Here is a 21,168-nt window from a genome sequence, read left to right as displayed (position 1 = left end):
AAGTATTCTTTAGCGACGAAAGTACAGATCGCAAATTGCAATTGAAATGCCATGGACAGTACGGACACTGACATGATGAAGGCGGAGTCCACGTTGGCGCAACCGCAACCTCCACCGTCACAACTGCATTCCAGTTTGGGCTAACACAAAGTCGTTAGAGGCATGCTTACTACTGTTCGCCAGCGAATCGATCAAGGCAAGCCTTCTTAGGCTCTCCAAGCGGTGGTGATGGCCATGAGAACCAAAGGCGGTGAGCAAGTTGTATTTCAAGCCCTTAATCGTGCCCAGGAGTTGTACAAAAATAAAGTACAGGCAAGTGTGGCTGCAGATGAGCTGGCTTCTTTATTTGCTGAGTGTGCCATTGCTGAGGCCATGCCTCCCGTATCCCAGCCTTCTGAACATAATACAGTGGATAAACCAATTGAAGTAGATGTTGATGGAAATTCAATATTAGCTGAAACTGGCACAAAACAGATAATGCTTGATGCATTCTCTGATGGAACCAACTTTGTCTTCTTACACTGTGGGGGTCTAGTTAGTGCGCACCGCAAAGAAGAGCACTACTCATTCTGGTTTTGCAAAATGTGACATAGTTTGTTACTTGATGGTGTACATTTCCTTGCTCAGTTCATGGATAGACTACAGAGTGCTACATCTTTTATGTCATTACCCATCATGAGAGGCATATATCTCGTGCAAGGTGCTTGCGCACCATAGGCGGTAGTTTCTACTATATACATAACTTGCTCTTGGTTGCAGATGTACATGTATTCCATTATAGGAGTGTGTTTGTGCACTTTTGTGTTGTTTAAGATGTTTTCAAATAATATCTATATATATAAAGCCCTCTTCTGCTGAACAGATTCAACTTAACAATAGCTTGCTAATCTACAGTCCCATCTTCCAGTAGGGAGTGTCTTTCAAAGATAGCAACCGTCTCTTCCTTGGCACTGTTCACAAAGTTAGTGGTTCATCAAATTTAAACAAAACAATCTTATGACGACTTTCTAGTTCAAACAGTCAAACACCAAGAGAAGTTTCGACAACGAGACATAATTATACACAGAGAATACATACATGATCAAGTCATAGACATTATCTAGAGGATTGCACCAGATAGAAATCTTGAAGGCAAAAACTCCAAAAATGACATATATTCCACATGAAGACTCTGTACTTGAACAGTACAAAAGAAACTTTTGTCCCTCAAACAAGAAACGGTTTGCAAGTAGCATACCATTAATACGATCAAGGCATGAGACAAATTGTATATCTTAATTCTTAAGCTTATTATATTTATTGGAGTAATGGAATTGAGCATGATTGATTTAGTAAACAATATAAAAATTATTATGCATCTTCTTACTCGAGTATTTTCTGGTATTAATTTAAGAAGTGAACTCTTTTGAAGCATTCTCAAAAGGTTATGATCAGTTCAACTCGATAATATTTCCCACCATAGTTATTGGAAGCTTACCTCCCAGGACTTAGAATCTTGTACTTTCCCAATTTGGTAAGATCCACCACTATTGATCCTGCTCGCCCAGCTGGAAGAATTCCTCCATCATAGATATATGCACAATGATCCCAAAGGTTCTCAAAATCTTTGATGTTTATGCTACTCGGTTGTCCGCTGAGGTTTGCACTAGTAATTTCAAGGGAACTTCTAGAACCACGGGCAACTGCCCTGATGAACTTATAGTCAGGCACTTGAACCCCTATGGTCTCTAATCCAGGGTTTAATGACTTCTCAAGGATGTTTGAGTCACCTGCAAAATATATGAATTCAGCCTCTAGCACAGAAGATTTATAAGAGAAAGATAAAAGCTTCTAAAACTACTGAACACGGGCCAGTATTTGCCTAGGTAAGTGGCTCTTCTTGGTCCTTATTCAAGTGTCTTACTTGAGAAGTTACATACAATTATTGTGTAAAAATGTCGTTGTACTAACTTGGGATATTTAACCTTAAGATTTGAACAGATCTTGAATAAGGATACCCATTCCTGCCATATTTGTTGGACATAACATACAATAAGCTACTAACATCGCCTTAAGACCACAATTACAGGTCTAGGAAGCAGGCAGTCTAGCAAGCCATGAGGTAGATGATCTGTTACAGCGTAACGTTGTATATCATGAACATCACCAACACAAATAGCCAGAGGACTTGTATGCTTACGTCCTTTGATCTCATAAATACTATTCACTACCTCTGCAGAATTAAATCAATGCACCATATAAAATTAAACCAGAGTTTCCATAAATACGACTTAGAGAAATAAACAACAAATTAAATTGTCTCCTTGATTGCTAGGTCAAATGAATGAACAACGAACAACAAGAATGTTTCTTTTTTCTGAAAGTTAAATCAACCTGGAGCCCCAATAAATTTTCCAATGAGAAGTATATTATCTTCTAACAACCTAGATTCAAAAGATTACTTTCTAATTCACAGAACTAATCAGCACATGCAAGTTTTGGCAGTAATCTTATTTCAATTTCCTTAGTAGTCTCAGCTACTAGCTCATTCAGAGGCAACTTTATGACACCTATTCGCTGGTCTTGCCCAATGTCGTTATGAAGACCTCCAAGATGGGAGATTGAGTCTCTTTGTCTTTTGTAATTAAAAGTTGATCCTAAATGGGATTTAGGTTCTTCTCAATAATTTTGGTATTAACCTTGAAAAGTGGACGAATGAATATAACCACATATTTATCAGATTTTCCTAACATTTCATGATTCTTTAAGCCATTAGCCTTTACTACATTTTCTATATGCTTCCCTGTGGCTTAAGTTTCAAATCGCTAGTATCTATAGGCATGCCGCCCATTGGAACAATAATTTTGGTAGGGCCATTCTAGCATATCTATTACTGGTCACTAGTGTATTTACAGTGTCATCAATCATATCTGAAAGTCCAAGAAGAGCTGTTAAACTTCCACCAACAGCCCTCAAAGTATAATCAATTTTAGACTTTGGCTTAGAAAGTAAATCTACAATAACAACAGAGAAGCAAGGAATTTCCCAGCTAGTTGGAATATGACACAAATAACAGTAAGATTGAAGATATTTCAACTGAGTGGGTACAGAAGCAGCCATTGCAGCTTCAATACTTAAGACAATATTGAGATCACCACCCCATCAGAGGTCAATGTCCTTTTTCTGGATAACAGAAGGTGTCCCAGCTTGGCACACGTTGACCATTCCACTGGACACCTATAACTATCAATAGCATCTATGTTGTGTGGACTCTCCAAAATGTTATTTCACCCGTGTCGATACTACTTTTGGAGGATCCGACACACATCCAACGACATTTTCGGATAGTCCGAGACGCGTAAATGCCAAGTAACTCTGCCTACCAAGACTTAGACAGATAGGAAGAAATCACCTAGTGTTTGTTGTCTCTGATAAGATTTGAACTTTGGTTTCCAAGGTTTGCACCCACTTCATTGACCACTAGGCTGTGAGGTATCCTATCAGAGGTCAATATCGATAGTGCTTTGACCTTGTTTAAGGCTCTGAAAACATGAATACCTTCTATTTTAGGTGCAAAAGTTCCCAATGGTAATTTGTTGAACTTTAATGAAATAATTCCAGGAGGTCAATAATCTTCTAAAAAAAGGTTCAGCAAATCTCTTACAATAGCCTCTACTGCTTCGGCAATAAATGGCCACATTTGCTCGAATTGTTTGTTCATCAATTTGACCTGTTCATAAACTGGGAATGACATCCATTCAAGAAAGTTACAGCCACATATTTTCTTTAGATTATCCCTGTGGAGGGAGCCCATTAGTTTCATATCAGCTGCCTTACTGATTGGCTTGTAGTTCCTGTACCTCAAATCTGGCCAAGCTGTTATTAAACTGATTTCGAAGATTATCCCCATCAGTATGCGGAAATCAACCCCATTCTATTTCAACCCAATCCACTCTTTGTTCCCAAAATAATAACTAGGTATAAATACTGAAGCTTCTTGCTTCTCCAACACAGGTTCTCCACCAAATGGTGTTTCTTGGCATTCCTTTCCTCCACAATACTTTGAGGCTAAAAAAGAAAAGATATCTTACTTATTTCATTGTACAATGAAATGAATGAGGCTTGGACGGTTAAGAATTACTACCTACTGTTTGTTTTTTGTTTTTTATGAAGTTTACCTACTGTTTGTTTTTCTCCAACAAGAATGTTTGAAACGTCCTGTTCAGTCAATATGTTATTGCACTATCCTAGGAATGATATGGTTCTTAAGGTCTAATCTATTACTTCTTTCTTTGAGTTAGATTTTATCATTTCCAGGGAGACAGGTGGAAGGAGATACAGAATAGGAGAAATTATCTTTCTTCACATGGTGTGGAACAGGGAATGCAATCCTTAAAGAACAACTGCAGATCAAGAAAAATCGGCCGGAATGGAGAGCGACTACAGATATTGTAACGATCCGACCAGTCGCTTTGAGCTTTTTCACTTCGCTCACCGATTCTCAGGCCCGTGTTGTAACATTTCTCATATTTTTAAAAGTTTTGAAACACGCTAAGTATAGAAATAAATTATTACCATTTTTATTATTTTTACCTTGCCTATATATATATATATATATATATATATATATATATATATATATATATATATATATATATATATATAACTGGATATACAATTATGAAAATATTAATAATTTTAATATTATTAATTATTAAAAGTGAGTATCATTAATTATTAGTTAAGTTAAAAAAAAGGCTAATGGAAAACAAAGGCTCTAAGCCTTAATAAAAACAGAATACCCACGTTCTGTCATTCACCCAAAAGGGACGAAAGGCTTTTGCCTTAAACAGAAAAAAAAACAGAACAGTTCGCTCAACAGAGGCTTCCTATTACGCAGGCAACAGAAATCCTAGGGTTCTTTACAAATCACTAATTCTCGAACTCAGGTATATAAAATTCCTGTTGTCAATTACTCTACAGTAGTAAGAATAGAATAGTTAATTCCCTTCTTCCTCTATATCAACAATAAATTTCATATTTAGGTGTAGTACTTTAAATTGATTATAATACACCGGTTGTTGTAGAATCGATTGTTTGACTGGTGTCAATTGGACTGGGGCCTACGTATTGGCTTGAGAAGTTTTGAGGTGAGTTGATATAACCCTTTATCAATTATGAAAATATTAATAATTTTAATATTATTAATTATTAAAAGTGAGTATCATTAATTATTAGTTAAGTTAAAAAAAAAGGCCTAAAAGCCCATAAAAGGGCTAATGGAAAACAAAGGCTCTAAGCCTTAATAAAAACAGAATACCCACGTTCTGTCATTCACCCAAAAGGGACGAAAGGCTTTTGCCTTAAACAAAAAAAAAAACAGAACAGTTCGCTCAACAGAGGCTTCCTATCACGCAGGCAACAGAAATCCTAGGGTTCTTTACAAATCACTAATTCTCGAACTCAGGTATATAAAATTCCCGTTGTCAATTACTCTACAGTAGTAAGAATAGAATAGTTAATTCCATTCTTCCTCTATATCAACAATAAATTTCATATTTAGGTGTAGTACTTTAAATTGATTATAATACACCGGTTGTCGTAGAATCGATTGTTTGACTGGTGTCAATTGGACTTGGGCCTACGTATTGGCTTGAGAAGTTTTGAGGTGAGTTGATATAACCCTTTATTAAGGTGATTTAACTCACAAAAGCATGCACACAAGGTGTTTGATGAATATTAATAACGCTTGTGGTATTAATTGGACTAAGACATTAGTAATGACTTTATCTGTATACTAAGGCAAGTTGAATATTTCATAAGTGTGTTATTCTTTTTATTATTCTCAAGATCATTTAATAAAACCTGTAACATTACTTTGGTCATAGAAATTGGATTTCAAGTCAGATTTTGCATATGGCAAATAACTCAGAATAGCACTGTGACAAGAAGTGCGATGGTAGGGAACTTTAAGTCGTGTTGAATATTGATGCATACATGTCGGCTTCTTAATAAATTGAACAATTTTTGATATCTTTTAAAGGTTTTCAATATTTCGTACACTTCAAATACTTCTATTGTAATTTATATGTAATGGCTTACATTTAAGGATAACTCTATGAGTATGTATAAAAGATTTAGACTTGAAAAGTCACAGGAAGAAATTTTAGAAAGAAAAGATTATTGGGAGTATCCTTTATTCTGAGAAGGGGTCATCGTCCAGGCCTAAGGTCCTGACCAAGGCGTTGACTTCCTGAAACTACTTGTGCCAAAGTAGGGAGCACACGAGCCGAGGGTCTCGTTGCTGAGAATTTACTTAGCCACGCTAAGGTATGAGACATGAGTGCTGAGAACCATGAAGCGAGTGGCACCTCGTGGATTGGGCCTATTCGATCAGGTTGGGATCGAACCCGTGCCGATCACATGGTGACTGAGACAGAATTAAGTCAGGATAGTTGGAACTCCCAAAGTATAAAGTAAAGTATTTTTTTTTAAATAAAGAAAAAAGAAAAGAATTTCTTTTAGAATATTCATAAATTGCTATTATGCAATTATTTTAGAATTATTCTTATAAGCTTTATGTTTACATGCATTTAGAACCTTTGCTCGCAATGTATATGTTATTAAAGTTTCTCCCCCTGTTGTTGAAACTCACTGAGTACAGTGGATGGTACTGACGTTCACTTTTGGGAACCTACGTTGGTCTGCGGTACAACGTAGGAACCGGATTTGCAGGCGAGCAGGCTACGAGTTAGGACTTCCTTCCCTTCCAGTGATATTGGTGAGCTCCGCTTTTGTTCGTGGAGTATTCTTAGAGTCATTTTCATTTAGCTATTTCTTTATTTATTTAGAGAACTGGCCAGGAAATCTCATGTCCTGAGCAGTGCGTCAGTTTATCGGTAGATGCTTCATAGACATAGTCATTGGGTTGAGATTCATATGTTATTTTATAATAACTTAGCAATAATTCAGTAGTTACTATGAATAAAGTTTTGGAGTTGATTTATTTAAATATTTGAATTAATCAAGAGTATTTGGTTAGAGTATTGCTTTGTTGCATCTAAAGTGTGGAGCTATAATACATTGAATAAGCAGAGATGGTTCGCTCGATCAGGTTTAGTGATCGAGTGCTGGTCTCGGCTTGTTTAGAAAATGGGTCGTAACACGTGTGGTGTATTATAACTTATGTAAATCGTTGGTGTTGGGTTTCAGGTTAATCAGAATGAGTTTGGAAGAACAGTCTCAGTTGAAAGCTTAATATTCGAAATGTTTGACCAAGATTTGACTTGTGTGTATTTGATCTCAGATTGGAATTTTTATGGTTTGGTTAGTTATAGAAAAGATTTAGGCTTGAATTGGCAAAGTTGATATTTTGGCGATTTCCGGTTGATAGGCGATATTTTGATATAGGGGTCAAAAATGGAATTTTGAGAGTTGCAGTAGCTTCGTTGTGTCATTTGGGATGTGTGCGCAAAATTTCAGGTCATTCAGACGAGATTTGAAAGAATTTTTTATTGAAAGCATAATTTAAGAGTTCTTGGAGTTCTTAGGCTTGAATCCTATGTTAAATTGGTGATTTGATGTGGTTGTGAGCATTTCGAAGTTTTGAAAAAGTTTGAACGATGTCATGGGATGTGTTGGTACAATTGGTTTGAAGTTCCGGGGGGTCCGGGATGTTTTAGGCCTAAAATCATAGCTGTAGCAGGTCCAGAAGGGTTGCAGGCCTCGGAGCCCACCAGCGCGGTCCACACAAAATGAAGTGCGTCCGCGGTTGGTGCTATGCGGACCGCACAAAATGCAGTGCGGCCGCGGTGGAGAACATTTCACTGGTCCTACTTCAGAAGCTCATATCTTTTGATCTACAAGTAATTTTGATATGATTCAAAAACGAAGTTGTAGCCCTTCGTGTCTAGTTTCAAGAAAATCTGTAGCGAAAGTTATGGCCAAAATACTAAATCCTATCACTGCAGATAAAAACCTGTGCAGCCACAATCATTTTTTGCGGACCACACTGGCTTTGTGTGGACCGCAGTCGTTTTAGTGCAGTCCGCAGAGGTGGAAATCCGTGGGGTACTCTATAAATACGAGGTTTTGGGTTTTATTTAATATTTTGACCTAGAGAGCTCGGAAATTTGGCGATTGTTCGAAGGTTTTTCAAGAAATTCATCGAGATAAGTGATTCTAACTCATATTTGGCTAGAGTACCTGAATCTATCATTGAATTTATCATTTAATTCGTGACTTGGGATGGAATTTGGGAAGAAAATTTGTGGAATCTTCCAAAAATATAAAATGATGATTTGAAGGACCAAATGGTACCGGAATTGGATAATTTTGGTATGGTTAGACTCGTGAGGGTATGAGGATACGGAAAATGTAAATTTTACCCAATTTCGAGATGTGGGCCCGAGTTTTGGTAATTTCGGGAATTATGTCATCTTTTGATTGTTTTTGCTTGGGCTTTGTCCCCTTAGTATACTTTGACGTCCACGTTCTGATTTTGGATAGATTCGACGTCCGTGGAGGCCGATTTGAGGGGAAAAGGCATCACGGGCTAGACATTTAGCCGGTTCGAGGTGAGTAATGATTGTAAATGATGTTCTGAGGGTTTGGAACCCCGGATTGCACATAGTTATGCTATATTGAGGTGAGGCACACGCTTAATGACGAGCGTGGGGTCGTGTACTATTGGGGATTGTGACTTGGTCCGTCCTGATTGATGATTTTACCGCGTATTTGATTGAAAACTATTTGCTATCATCAATATTTGGGCTGAAAGCTACATTTGGGCCTAGTGCCAGCTATTTGAACACTTCGGGGATTTTTGTTGATATTTCCTCACTATTTTAACTTTATACTTGAACTCAGTCATGTTATTTTCCACTATTTTCAAAACTCAGCCATGTTTACTCTGCTTTAACACTTGAAATGATATTTTAAATAATATTTGGGGCTGAGCATTATGTTTTACTATTGCCCAAGTAGCTTATGTAATTTTTGATTGAGTAAGGCTGAGGGCCTGTATTGTGAGGATACTTTTTGGTCGGGCTGCATGCCATAGCAGTGATATACTGATTATGATAATGAGGCCAAGGGCCTGAGATTGTGCGCCACGAGGTGGCTTGATATTGATATGAGGCCGAGAGCCTGTTTATGATGTCACGAGGTGACTTGATATTGTGCTTGGGCCGTAAGGGGCCCCTCCCGGAGTCTGTACACCCCTAGTGAGTGCGGGTACCCACTGTGATGTGAGATATAGCCCGAGGAGCTGATATTATTCTATATGATTGCCCGAGCGGCTGGTATTATTCTATGTGATCGCTCGAGGGGCTGGTACCGTTCTCTGTGATTGCCCGAGGGGCTGGTATTGTTCTGAGATATGGCCCGAGGGGCGGAGTTGTAGTTTCATGTTGTTGCCTGAGGGGCGAACCTTTATGTGTTTATCTTTCATATTTACCTGTCATTTACCTGTTAAACTATGGTATTTGTTCCCGAGGGGCGGATTTTTGTGCTTATCTACACTAACTATTTTGCATTCATTTGCGTAACTATTGAAAAAGTCATTTTCAAAAAATTTTAAACTGAGCTAAGATGTTTAAGAGACTTTTACAGCTTCACTGCTTTCTTACTAGTTTTTGAACTGCTTTTATACAACATCTCGATATGGTTTACATGATTTCTTACCATTCAGGCTTTAGTTATGATTAATACTCACTGAGTTGGAGTACTCACTTTACTCCCTGCACCTTGTGTGCAGATTCAGGTATTTATACACCCGGTAGTGGGTTTTGGTTGATCAGAGGCAGAGTCATCGGAGTATAGCAAGGTAGCTGCCGGCGTTCGCAGCACTGCTTTTCTCTCTCTTCATTTCATTAGTCTATATTTGTACACTTCAGACTTTTAGTTGTATTTATACCCTAGTATATGCTCGTGACTTGTGACACCCCGGTTAGGGCTGTGTCGGGTTGTATTTTCTCCATTTATTATCATTAAATCATGTTTAGACTGCTTTTATACTGTTTAACTGTTTTAAAAAGTTAATTGGGTTTAATTGGCTGGCCTTGTCTTCACGAGAGGCGCCATCACAACCGCGTTCGGGGTTAGGATCGTGACAAGTTGGTATTAGAGCCTAGGTTACATAGGTCTCACGAGTCATGAGCATATTTAGTAGAGTCTTGTGGATCAGTACGGAGACGTCTGTATTTATCCTCGAGAGGCTGTAGAACCTTTAGGAAAACTTCATATTCTTGAATTCTAATCGTGCGTCCTTTGATTCAGCTTGAAATGTAACTCTTTAAATTCCTTCCACGCTTTCATGTGCGCGCATGAGCGCTCAATATAAGCTGTGCATCGATGGCTTGTGATTCCCCGATCGAGGGGTGAAATGTGATCTATGTGAGTTGATATTGGGCCAGTTTGGAGGACTTGAGGCCAGATCTTTGCCTATAGCTTGAGCACCGAGGTGATGATTGTGTGAGAAAGTGTGTTCGCACTAGTATGTTCGGTAGTGTCCCTATTAGTAGAAGTGACTACTGCATGGCTATGTGATGAGTATGTTGTGACTGTGAGATGTATTCTTATGAATTGGAAGCAACAAGGAGGGTCTGCTGGAGGACAGAAGGACTATTAGGTGCTTGATTTTCATCTTGATTTGAGGTATAGCCCTGAGTTATGGGTGTGCGAAAAGTCTTTTCATATGTCCTAGTTGGGAGTGAAGTAAATTTCATGTTGCAGTATGAGTTCAGACTCAGGAAGGCTAAGTGACTGCGTAATATTTGTGACGGTAGAAGGTATACAGAAATGTTAGTTGAAGTCAAGGTAGGTGGGTTATCTTCTGCGAAGTGTTCCGAGGTTGTGTGATCCTTATGTGTCTTTTAGAAGGTCTCATTTACAATTGAAATATAAGTGTTGAAATTTGAATTTTGAGTCGCTTAAGAGAGTGGGCTTGACTTTTGCAAGGATGAATGCGAGATTTGCAGAAGATTCAAGGTACCAGATGGTCTGTGTTTCATGAGCTTATGAAGGTTTGAGTTTAATCTCACTATGGTATTGTGGCAACAATAGAGTATATGCGTTATGAGTTAATTGTGTGTGTGTTTTGGTCTACGGCTCCGAGCCAAGTGGGGGAGTCTGCTATTGATTAAGCGATTGCACGGTTATGTGCTATATTGGTTCTGGTTTCAGACGTTCGGGTGAATCAGTTATGGCCTACAAAGGTTGAGACCGATGATGGCTCGGGTAAAGAAATTTTTTGATGAAGATTATATTATGCTTCATAGGTGTGTGAGAATCACAGGATGTCTTGAGTTGTTATTGGCAGGAATGCTCGGTGCATAGAGCAGGAAGTTGCTTGGTTGTATTGGGATGAGGTTACATTCTGCGGTGTCAGAGTGCCAATGAGGCACGGGTTGTTCCATTCATTTGATCAAACTAATTACAGTTTGAATAGAGTGAATGACTCTCGAGAATGGTTCTAATGTGTTCAAGATTCTACATGTAACAATTGGGTATTTTAAAGTTGTATACATGGTTAGGAACTGAGTTTTCATTTGGAAGATGTCAAGACTTGTAGTACTTTCTACATTAACTATAGGATTCTATATATCAGTATTAGGAAGGTAATGGTTCTATATTCGCATGAAGTCCCTTCGGGGTAGGTATTTTGAGCATGGTGCTTTTGGAAACATTTAAGAGAGTACTCAGCGGCTTATGAGCTTTAGACAGTGTGGTTTTATGCTTGGGTATTGTGTGGTAAGTCTGGGTTGAGGAATTGTGGTGCTACAACAAGAGGGGATATCAAGTTGAAGGTAAATCAGAAGGAAACTCGGATAGATGAGATAGCTGGGTAGTAGGCTGGATCAGTATGGTAAGGATATGAATAATTCCTTGGGTGTGTACGGGGTAATGAATTCCTATAGGTATTTCGCGGTAATGCTCTTAGGTTTTGATGGCTTGCGTAGATTGGTCGAGTTAGAAGGATTCAGTCCTCGCAGGTCTGGTTTGTGCAAGGGGAACTCAGAGAGTTCTTGATGGTTTCTACCTCGGTTGGAGATGTAAATTTTCTATGGGCATGATGAGCATGGGATGCATAGTGATTTCCTTCTAGATGGGATCAATGGAAAGTTCTTGACTAGTGGAGTACGTAGATGTTTGTGGCTCGGAAGAGAGATGAAGTTCTCATGTTATCCTAGGATAGTATGGTATATGCTGTATGTTGTGGAGGATTGAGATTTGCGTGTGTAAGGTTACAATTCAGTTTTGAACGGAAAGTCATAAAATTCTTAGGCAACAAGGGCAGTTTCAGATGATTAGAGAAATGAGCTTCGGATGATTATGAGGATGATCTCCAGATGATTAAGGAAATGGTATTGCTAAATGGGAGTGATTTGACGAGGGTATATGTTTCAGAAAAGGCAATGTGATTAAGTTGATGGTACTTCGGTAGAATTACGGCGCTTTCTTGTTAGATCGACTACTGATATTCAAGTTTGCTTGGTGACACAGGGGAATTTTAGAGTATCTTTCATAGAATGATTGGGTATTTGAGGTGCGGTATGTACAGACGGCGAAATTGGGATCAAGTATGTTGATTCATGTGCCATATGGATTTGGAGACATGGAAGTTCTCACATTCAGGCTATGTTGTGGTTGTGAGTCGTGTGTATCGGCACTGTTTAGTGACTATCGGGGTTTGGAGACCCGAGCAGATATTTTGTGCTTGGCATGTTAGATTTTGGATGGGATATTGGGTTCAGACTGGTTGTCTCCGTGTTGTGTCATTCTGGACTATTGCGCTAAGGCGTCACTGTTGGCTATGCTGAAAATGCCACAGATTGAGTGGCGAGTTCTGTAGGATTATGCCCTTGTGGAGTGGTTTTATATTTCGAAGACCCAACAGATGGCTGGGAAGGATTGTCTTTCTTATTTGGGCTTTCGTGATGGATGTCAATGTAGAGGCTTCTACCATTGATTCAGTTCCGGTGGTGAGGGACTTTTCGGATGCGTTTCTTGTGGTCGGGCATGTCGCCGGGCAGGGTTGTTGATTTCTGTATTGATTTGATACCGGGCACCATATCGTATGGCACCGACATAGTTAAAGGGGTAGAAGGAGCAGCTTCACCTTGATAAGGAGTTCGTTGGCAGGACAATGTGGATGTGTGTTCTAACTTGAGTTGGCTTGGTTGGCTCCGAATTGTATTATTAAGAGAGGTGTTGTTTCGTCGGTTATTGAGCTTATTAGTAATTCGGGTAGGCCTATGAGTTACCTTTCTGTGCTGCGAGGCATTAGGATTTGTTGGTTATCAGCACATGTGGTGCGATGTTATTGGGTCTCTCAGCAGGATTCGAGCGGGAGGAGTATTGGATATTGCTTGGCGGATGGCGCATCTGTTATGCCCTTTCAGGTTGTGCGGTGTTATGTACTTTCTTTACCGTGGTTATGATGATTTACTTTGATTCTATACATCAATTGCGCTGGTCGTCAATTTCGAGCAGAGTGACTTGAGGTGTTCCATGTGGAACAGTGTTTGGATAAGGTCACGCATTGCAGCGAATATATGTGGAGGTATGACCTTGCAGGTTAGATTCATGTGTTCTGTTCCTATAATGTCAGACGGGTTCTTAGCTTTGTGTTGTGGTGGTACTGGTGAGCTTGAGGTACAACTCTTTCATTTGAGTCATTTTCATGATTTGAGTATGTTCAGACCGTTGCTTATTGGTGCACGTATTATGCAAGTTGTGGCTTAGGCCTATATTGATGTGTCATGTCACCAGAGTGGTGTGTTGGATTAGAGGAGATCGTTGGGATCATTAATGAATACAAACAAATTCGATTTCAGCATGTTGAAAGGATAATATCGAGGTTCGGCTTGGAAATTTGCTATGGCATTTGCCAAAGGAGAAGTGGCTTCATGAATGATTGATCTGATAAATGGTTATGGTCTATTGCGTGTTTCATTTATCGTTGGCAGTATATAAAAGTGTTGGAATTAGACTTTAGTTGATAAGAGGTTTTCTACTGGTATTCGGTTGTTGTGGGCAGCTGCTGTGAATAGAAGTTATCACTACGAGCGTTTGAGTTACGTGGTTTATCATGTAATTGCACCTGAGGTTGCAGGTATGGGTTATTACAGCTGGTTCGAGATTATTCTGAATATAGATGTGAGATTCTTATCTTGTGGATGATTTCGAAAGTGGAAATGTGGTTCTAAGGTTTATGGTCTAGGTTGGATTGTGAAATTTTAGTTGCATTATGTTATCGGACCTATATGAGATAGGGTGACGTGGGATCACCCCCGGGTATATGCATGGTAAAGTAATTCAGCAATTGGTTGGCTTCTAGAACAACTATAGGCGCGTTCGAGGACGAACACGTGTTTAAATGGGGGAGGATGTAACGACCCGACCAGTCGTTTTGAGCTTTTGCACTTTGCTCGCTAGTTCTCGGGCATGACTTGCCCCGTGTGGTGTATTATGACTTATGCAAATTGTTGGTGTTGGGTTTCAGGTTAATCAGAATGAATTTGGAAGAACAGTCTCAATTGAAAGCTTAATATTCGAAAGATTTGACCAAGATTTGACTTGTGTGTATTTGATCTCAGATTGGAATTTTTATTGTTTGGTTAGCTCTGTTAGGTGATTTGTGGCTTAGGAGCACGATCGGAATGGGTTTTGGAGTTGTAGAGAAGATTTAGGCTTGAATTGGCGAAGTTGATATTTTGGCGGTTTCCGGTTGATAGGTGAGATTTTGATATAGGGGTCAGAATAGAATTCCGAGAGTTGCAGTAGCTTCGTTGTGTCATTTGGGATGTGTGTGCAAAATTTTAGGTCATTCGGACGAGATTTGGTAGACTTTTTAATTGAAAGCATAATTTAAGAGTTCTTGGAGTTCTTAGGCTTGAATCCTATGTTAAATTGGTGATTTGATGTGGTTGTGAGCGTTCCGAAGTTTTGAACAAGTTTGAACGATGTCATGGGATGTGTTGGTACAATTGGTTTGAAGTTTCGGGGATTCCGGGATGTTTTAGGCCTAAAATTATAGCTGTAGCAGGTCCAGAAGGGTTGCAGGCCTCGTAACCCACCAGTGCGGTCCGCACAAAATGAAGTGCGTCCGCAGTAGGTGCTGTGCGGACCACACAAAATGCAGTGCGACCGCGGTGGGGAACATTTCACTGGTCCTTTTTAGGAAGCTCATATCTTTTGATCTACAAGGAATTTTAAGATGATTCAAAAGCGAAAGTTATAGCCCTTTGTGTCTAGTTTCCAGAAAGGTAAAGATATCGTAATTAGGACATTTGTAGCGAAAGTTATGACCAAAGAACTAAAGCCTGTCACTGAAGATAAAAACCTGTGCGGCTGCAGTCGTTTTTGTGCGGACCGCACTGGTTTTGTGCGAACCGCGGTCATTTTTGTGCGGTCCGTAGAGGTGGAAATCCATAGGGTACTCTATAAATACGAGGTTTTGGGTTTTATTTAATATTTTGACCTAGAGAGCTCAGATTTTGGCGATTTTTCGAAGGTTTTTCAAGAAATTCATCGGGGTAAGTGATTCTAACTCAGATTTGGCTAGAGTACCTAAATCTATCATTGAATTCATCATTTAATTCGTGACTTGGGATGGAATTTGGGAAAACTTTTTATGGAATCTTTCAAAAATATAAAATGATGATTTGAAGGACCAAATTGTACCAGAATTGGATAATTTTGGTATGGTTAGACTCGTGAGGGTTTGAGGATTCTGAAAATGTAAATTTTACCCGATTTCAAGACGTGGGCCCGGGGCTCGGGTTTTGGTATTTTCGGGAATTATGTCATCTTTTGATTGTTTTCGCTTGGGCTTTGTCTTCTTAGCATATTTTGACGTCCACGTTCTGATTTTGGATAGATTCGACGCGCGTGGAGGCCGATTTGAGGGGAAAAGACATCACGGGCTAGAGATTTAGCTGGTTCGAGGTGAGTAATGATTGTAAATGATGTTATGAGGGTTTGAAACCCCAAATTGCACATCGTTGTGCTATATTGAGGTGAGACACATGCTTGATGACGAGCGTGGGGTCATGCACTATTGAGGATTGTGATTTGGTCCGTCCCGATTGATGATTTTATAGTGTATTTGATTGAAAACTATTTGCTATCATCATTATTTGGGTTGAAAGCCATATTTGGGCCTAGTGTTGGCTATTTGAACCCTTTGGGGATTTTCGTTGATATTTCCTCACTGGTTTGACTTTATACTTGAACTCAGTCATGTTATTTTTCACTATTTTCAAAACTCAGCCATGTTTACTCTGCTTTAACACTTGAAATGATATTTTAAATAATATTTTGGGCTGAGCATTATGTTTTACTATTGCCCGAGTGGCTTATGTGATTTTTGACTGAGTAAGGTCGAGGGCCTGTATTGTGAGGATACTTTTGGGTCGAGATGCACACCGTAGCAGTGATATACTGATTATGATAATGAGGCCAAGGGCATGAGATTGTGCACCACGAGGTGGCTTGATATTGATATGAGGCCGATAGCCTGTTTATGATGCCACGAGGTGGCTTGATATTGCGCTTGGGCCGTAAGGGCCCCGGAGTCTTTACACCCCCAGTGAGTGCAGGTACCCATTATGATGTGAGATATAGCCCGATGGGCTGATATTATTCTATGTGATTGCCCGAGGGGCTGGTATTATTCTATGTGATAGCTCGAGGGGCTGGTACCATTCTATGTGATTGCCCGAGGGGCTGGTATTGTTCTGAGATATGGCCCGAGGGGCAGAGTTGTTGTTTCATGTTGTTGCCCGAGGGGCGAACCTTTATGTGTTTATCTTTCATATTTATCTGTCATTTACCCGTTAAACTATGGTATTTGTTCCCAAGGGGCGGATTTCTGTGCTTATCTGCACTAACAGTTTTGCATTCATTTGCGTAACTGTTGAAAAAGTCATTTTCAAAGAAGTTTAAATTGAGCTAAGATGTTTAAGAGATTTTTACAGCTTCACTACTTTCTTACTGGTTTTTGAAATGCTTCTATACAATATCTCGATATGCTTTACGTGATTTCTTACCATTTAGACTTTAGTTATGATTATTACTCACTGAGTTAGAGTACTCACTTTACTCCCTGCACCTTGTGTGATTCAGGTATTTATACACCCGGTAGTGGGTTTGGTTGATCGGAGGCAGAGTTATCGGAGTTTAGCAAGGTAGCTGCCGGCGTTCGCAGCACTACTTTTCTTTCTCTTCATTTCATTAGTCTATATTTGTACACTTCAAACTTTCAGTTGTATTTATACACTAGTAGATGCTCGTGACTTGTGATACCCCGGTTAGGGCTGTGTTGGGTTGTAGTTCCACCACTTATTGTCATTAAATCATGTTTAGACCGCTTTTATACTGTTTAACTGTTTTAAAAAGTGAATTAGGTTTAATTGGCTGGCCTTGTCTTCACGAGAGGCGCCATCACGATCGGGTTCGGGGTTAGGATCGTGACAAATATCATTCCTTTTATCACTATCTAGTTCCCACTTCAGGCACACAGTGCTCTTTTCACAAGCCAAAGTCCCCAAGTACCTAAACAAAGGACACTGATTCTTGTCAAAAAAGAATAAGTCCTCATTAAGTTGACACCCTATGCTCAATTTAGGTTATCATTGGTTGTGAGAGTTTAAATACCACTGTGAAGAAACCTCCAAAAGATTTTCCTCGAAGCTTCACCTTATTTTTGGGTAGTAACAAATATGCTAACCCAACAAAGGCAAATCTCAAATAAGATAGAGTTGACTAATTATGCCTTACTAGTATACCAAAACATCATGTTTGCCTATCTCAAAATCTTTCCTGTAAGTTTCTCAACTAATTTCTATTTGCTAGTATCTAAGAAAAAACAAATTTTCTCAACTAATTTCTGATATTTTTACTCCATTAAAATGTCAGAATATAGAACTACATTGAATCGAAAGGCAAAAATATCAACAAGAAAATTTAGAATACTTTGCAACAGAATTTTGGTGTTTTATTGTCCAAGCCTAGTTATTAATTCAAGCCTATGCTTTCCTCTCCATTCTATTTCCTTTATCCAATACAAAATAGACCAAAACCCAAGAGTACTAACAGTGTATTAGTACAAAGTATGCTCAAAATATTACATAACTATATATTTCTATGACAGTTTAGTATCTAACTAATTTCTGATATTTTTACTCCATTAAAATGTCAGAATATAGAACTACATTGAATCGAAAGGCAAAAATATCAACAAGAAAATTTAGAATACTTTGCAACAGAATTTTGGTGTTTTATTGTCCAAGCCTAGTTATTAATTCAAGCCTACGCTTTCCTCTCCATTCTATTTCCTTTATCCAATACAAAATAGACCAAAACCCAAGAGTACTAACAATGTATTAGTACAAAGTATACTCAAAATATTACATAACTATATATTTCTATGACAGTTCATTTCTCTAGTGTGTGTGGGTAACTTGTCATTAAAGAGGAAAGATCAAATTAAAGGCATACCAAGCATCACAAGCAAAACCATATAATGTATTAGTGGGCACATCTAAAATTTTCCCAGCTTTGATAGCTTCAATTGCTTCTTCGGCATAATCTTCTGTTGCAGGACTCACAAAAACTACCTTAGTCTCCACATTGCCATCACTTTTCTCCAAACTCCAAGCTATTTTCTTCATACTAAAACCCCTCCTACTTCTTGTCCACAAGTTCAAAAATCCAATATTTTCCACCCCTTTAGAAAAAAAAACAAAAGGTTTAATCTTTGTTATGTCTAAGCAAAATTGGAAACAAAATTTATAATTATAAGAAGAAAAGGGGAAGAAGACTAACGATGAGTGTTAATATCAAAGAGCACCTCGAGAAGGGTGAAATAGAGAGGTGAAGTAAGGGAGAGTTTGGGCTATTTTTGTAGGTGTGGTGGCGTTCATCAGTCTTCTCTCCCCTGCAACTTTGCTCTGTTTATGTTCTCTGCAGCGTTTTATCTCAAGAAAATACATGCCCCATTTGATTGGAGGCCTAAGTCTGAAATTCAGCCGCCAATTGACTTAAGGCTACCGGGTACTCTTTTTTTCATTTTTGTTTTTGTTTTTATTTTTTTGAGTACTCTATTTATTTCCTTTTTCTTTTCTTTCTGCTTAACTAAAAATCAAATGGGAATTTGAATGTTTAAAACTGTTACAAATTTTACATACTAGTAGTAGTACCCGCGTGATGCGCAGTTGATATTAAAAGAAATTATCATAATAAATTTTATACTCAAAGTAACAATATGTAAAATTATCACTATTGAGTTTTAAAGCTCAATTATTTGTCTGCTTGCATTGTGTTTAATTAAACCAGTTTCTCGTATTAAAATTTTATTACTTAAGTTAAAAACATATCAACTTTACTGCTATAGCATTTTAATGATATGAAAACACAAAATAAAAATATATAATTTGTGATACAAATAATTTGAATTGATCAATTAAAAATGCATAATAATTATATGAAAAATAGATTCAATAACGCATTAAAAAAAAATATAAAATTTATTTATACACCTCATATATAGGTTCATTCGTTATTTGTCTATCATTTATTATACTAAAATCTTCAGCCCTAATATTGCGCTTCTGTTAATACATATTTCTTCAAAACCAATCCCATCTAAGACAATAATTGACCTCAGTTTATATTACGATAAGCCACTTTTTGTTTTAGTTTTGGATTTTTTTTTTGGGTTTTCAAGCTAACCTTTTTTATTTTTGACTAAATTATTTTCTCAAGTTTGAACTTTTATGTTGTTGCTACTACAAAATGCATTATTTTCACCGTTGTTTCTTTTTTTCTTGTTCTTCTGTTAATTTTATTTAATTTTTTTATACTAATAAACTAAACATGATCATTATTGCACCAAACATCAACTTCATACCACTTCAAAAAATATTTTTCTTAACTTTTATTTTGCTAAGATTTCAGTTATGTGATATATTATACCAATTTTCTTGTCGTGCATCTGTCATGACCCAAAATCTCACCTGTCTTGATGGCGCCTATCGTGGTAAAAGGCAAGCCTCAACTCAATATCTCAACATAGTAGAACTTTTAAATAAAGGAGAAAGCAGTTAATATTAAATAAAACCTTTAAGAATAGAATATAACTCCAAAAGTACTAAAAAATCCATCCCTAAAACCCGGTGTCACTGAGTGCATGAGCATCTAAATGATAACAACATCCGAATGATAAAAACACTGTCTGGAAATATAGAACAGTACAACATGAAAGGAAAGAAGAGTCAAGGTCAGCGAACGCCATGCAGCTACCTCAATATTCTCCTAAGTCTGACTCCTCAATCAACCACCGCCGTGACCAGAAGTGTCTAGATCTGTACATGAGGTAACGTGAGTACACCAACTCAGTAAGTAACAGAAATAAATAAGGAACTGAGAAGTAGTGATGAGCTATACAATAGAGTTATCTTAATAGCTTTCAAATAAGAGTAGTCATACTTTCAATTTAACAGTTTAAGTCACATCAGTACGTACTCAATAAACCAGATATCAAATTTGACTGAGCAGTAAATAATATCTTTCAATAATTTTCAAAACAGTGATATGACATCTGTGATGCAACAGTAATGAAGTAAATATATTTTCTCAGAATAACAGTCACTCTGTCCTCCTATTCACTCAAGCCTTACAATCACTCATTCCTCATATTCACTCATTCCTCCCAGTCACTCAGCACTCGGCACTCGGCACTCGCACTCAACATTCACACTCAGTAGGTACCTGCGCTCACTGGGGGTGTGTACAGACTCCGGAGGGGCTCCTTCAGCCCAAGTGTTACAATAAGCCACCTCGTGGCATAAATCACTCAGGCCCTCGGCCTCACTCAATCATAAATCAGTAACAACATGTTGTGGCGTGCAACCCGATCCCATAAATATCCTCACAGATCAGGCCCTCGGCCTCACTCAATCATAAATCAGTAACAGCATGCTGCGGCGTGCAACCCGATCCCATAATCATCCTCACAATTAGGCCCTCGGCCTCACTCAGTCATCAATCTCTCCAGTCTCTCGGGCTCAAAATGTCATGAAAATCAGCCCAAAAATGATGATATAATGTATCAATAATAACAACTGAGACTGAGATATTATATGAATAAATGAATATGACTGAGTATGAAATATCAATGAAATC

At 38.3% G+C, this 21,168-nt stretch overlaps 2 protein-coding genes and 1 pseudogene across 2 annotated transcripts; 1 reads left to right on the top strand and 2 right to left on the bottom strand.

Annotated features, from left to right (window-relative positions):
- The first annotated feature begins 228 nt into the window (after nucleotides 1–228).
- On the top strand, nucleotides 229–588 carry LOC104218214 (uncharacterized). The gene has a single exon (XM_009768654.1). The coding sequence runs from the start codon at nucleotides 229–231 to the stop codon at nucleotides 586–588; it is 360 nt and encodes a 119-aa protein (XP_009766956.1).
- Nucleotides 589–883: 295 nt separating this feature from the next.
- LOC104218215 (uncharacterized) lies at nucleotides 884–18,976 on the bottom strand. Its single transcript, XM_070170438.1, has 6 exons — nucleotides 18,836–18,976; nucleotides 18,484–18,712; nucleotides 15,464–15,471; nucleotides 2,045–2,212; nucleotides 1,478–1,769; nucleotides 884–950 (listed from the first exon to the last, which is right to left on the bottom strand). The coding sequence occupies exons 1-6, from the start codon at nucleotides 18,906–18,908 to the stop codon at nucleotides 884–886; spliced, it is 837 nt and encodes a 278-aa protein (XP_070026539.1). The 5' UTR covers nucleotides 18,909–18,976.
- LOC104218216 (calcium-dependent lipid-binding protein-like) lies at nucleotides 2,458–3,889 on the bottom strand (annotated as a pseudogene).
- Nucleotides 18,977–21,168: the final 2,192 nt, after the last annotated feature.

The sequence above is a fragment of the Nicotiana sylvestris genome, chromosome 3, assembly GCF_000393655.2.
Source record: "Nicotiana sylvestris chromosome 3, ASM39365v2, whole genome shotgun sequence".
In the NCBI taxonomy this organism is placed as follows: domain Eukaryota; kingdom Viridiplantae; phylum Streptophyta; class Magnoliopsida; order Solanales; family Solanaceae; genus Nicotiana; species Nicotiana sylvestris.
Note: the sequence above shows the minus strand (reverse complement) of the source record. Positions and strands in the feature narration are given on the sequence as shown.

Bases quoted from the DNA above. Each gene is read 5' to 3' on its own strand.
- LOC104218214 (XM_009768654.1), top strand. From the start codon at position 229: ATGGCCATGAGAACCAAAGGCGGTGAGCAAGTTGTATTTCAAGCCCTT.
- LOC104218215 (XM_070170438.1), bottom strand. From the start codon at position 18,908: ATGAACGCCACCACACCTACAAAAATAGCCCAAACTCTCCCTTACTTC. The intron at 18,713-18,835 runs GTGCTCTTTGAT...TTTTTTCTAAAG, and splicing joins TCTATTTCACCCTTCTCGAG to GGGTGGAAAATATTGGATTT. The intron at 1,770-2,044 runs GTTAGTAGCTTA...TATATTTTGCAG, and splicing joins AATTGTGGTCTTAAGGCGAT to GTGACTCAAACATCCTTGAG.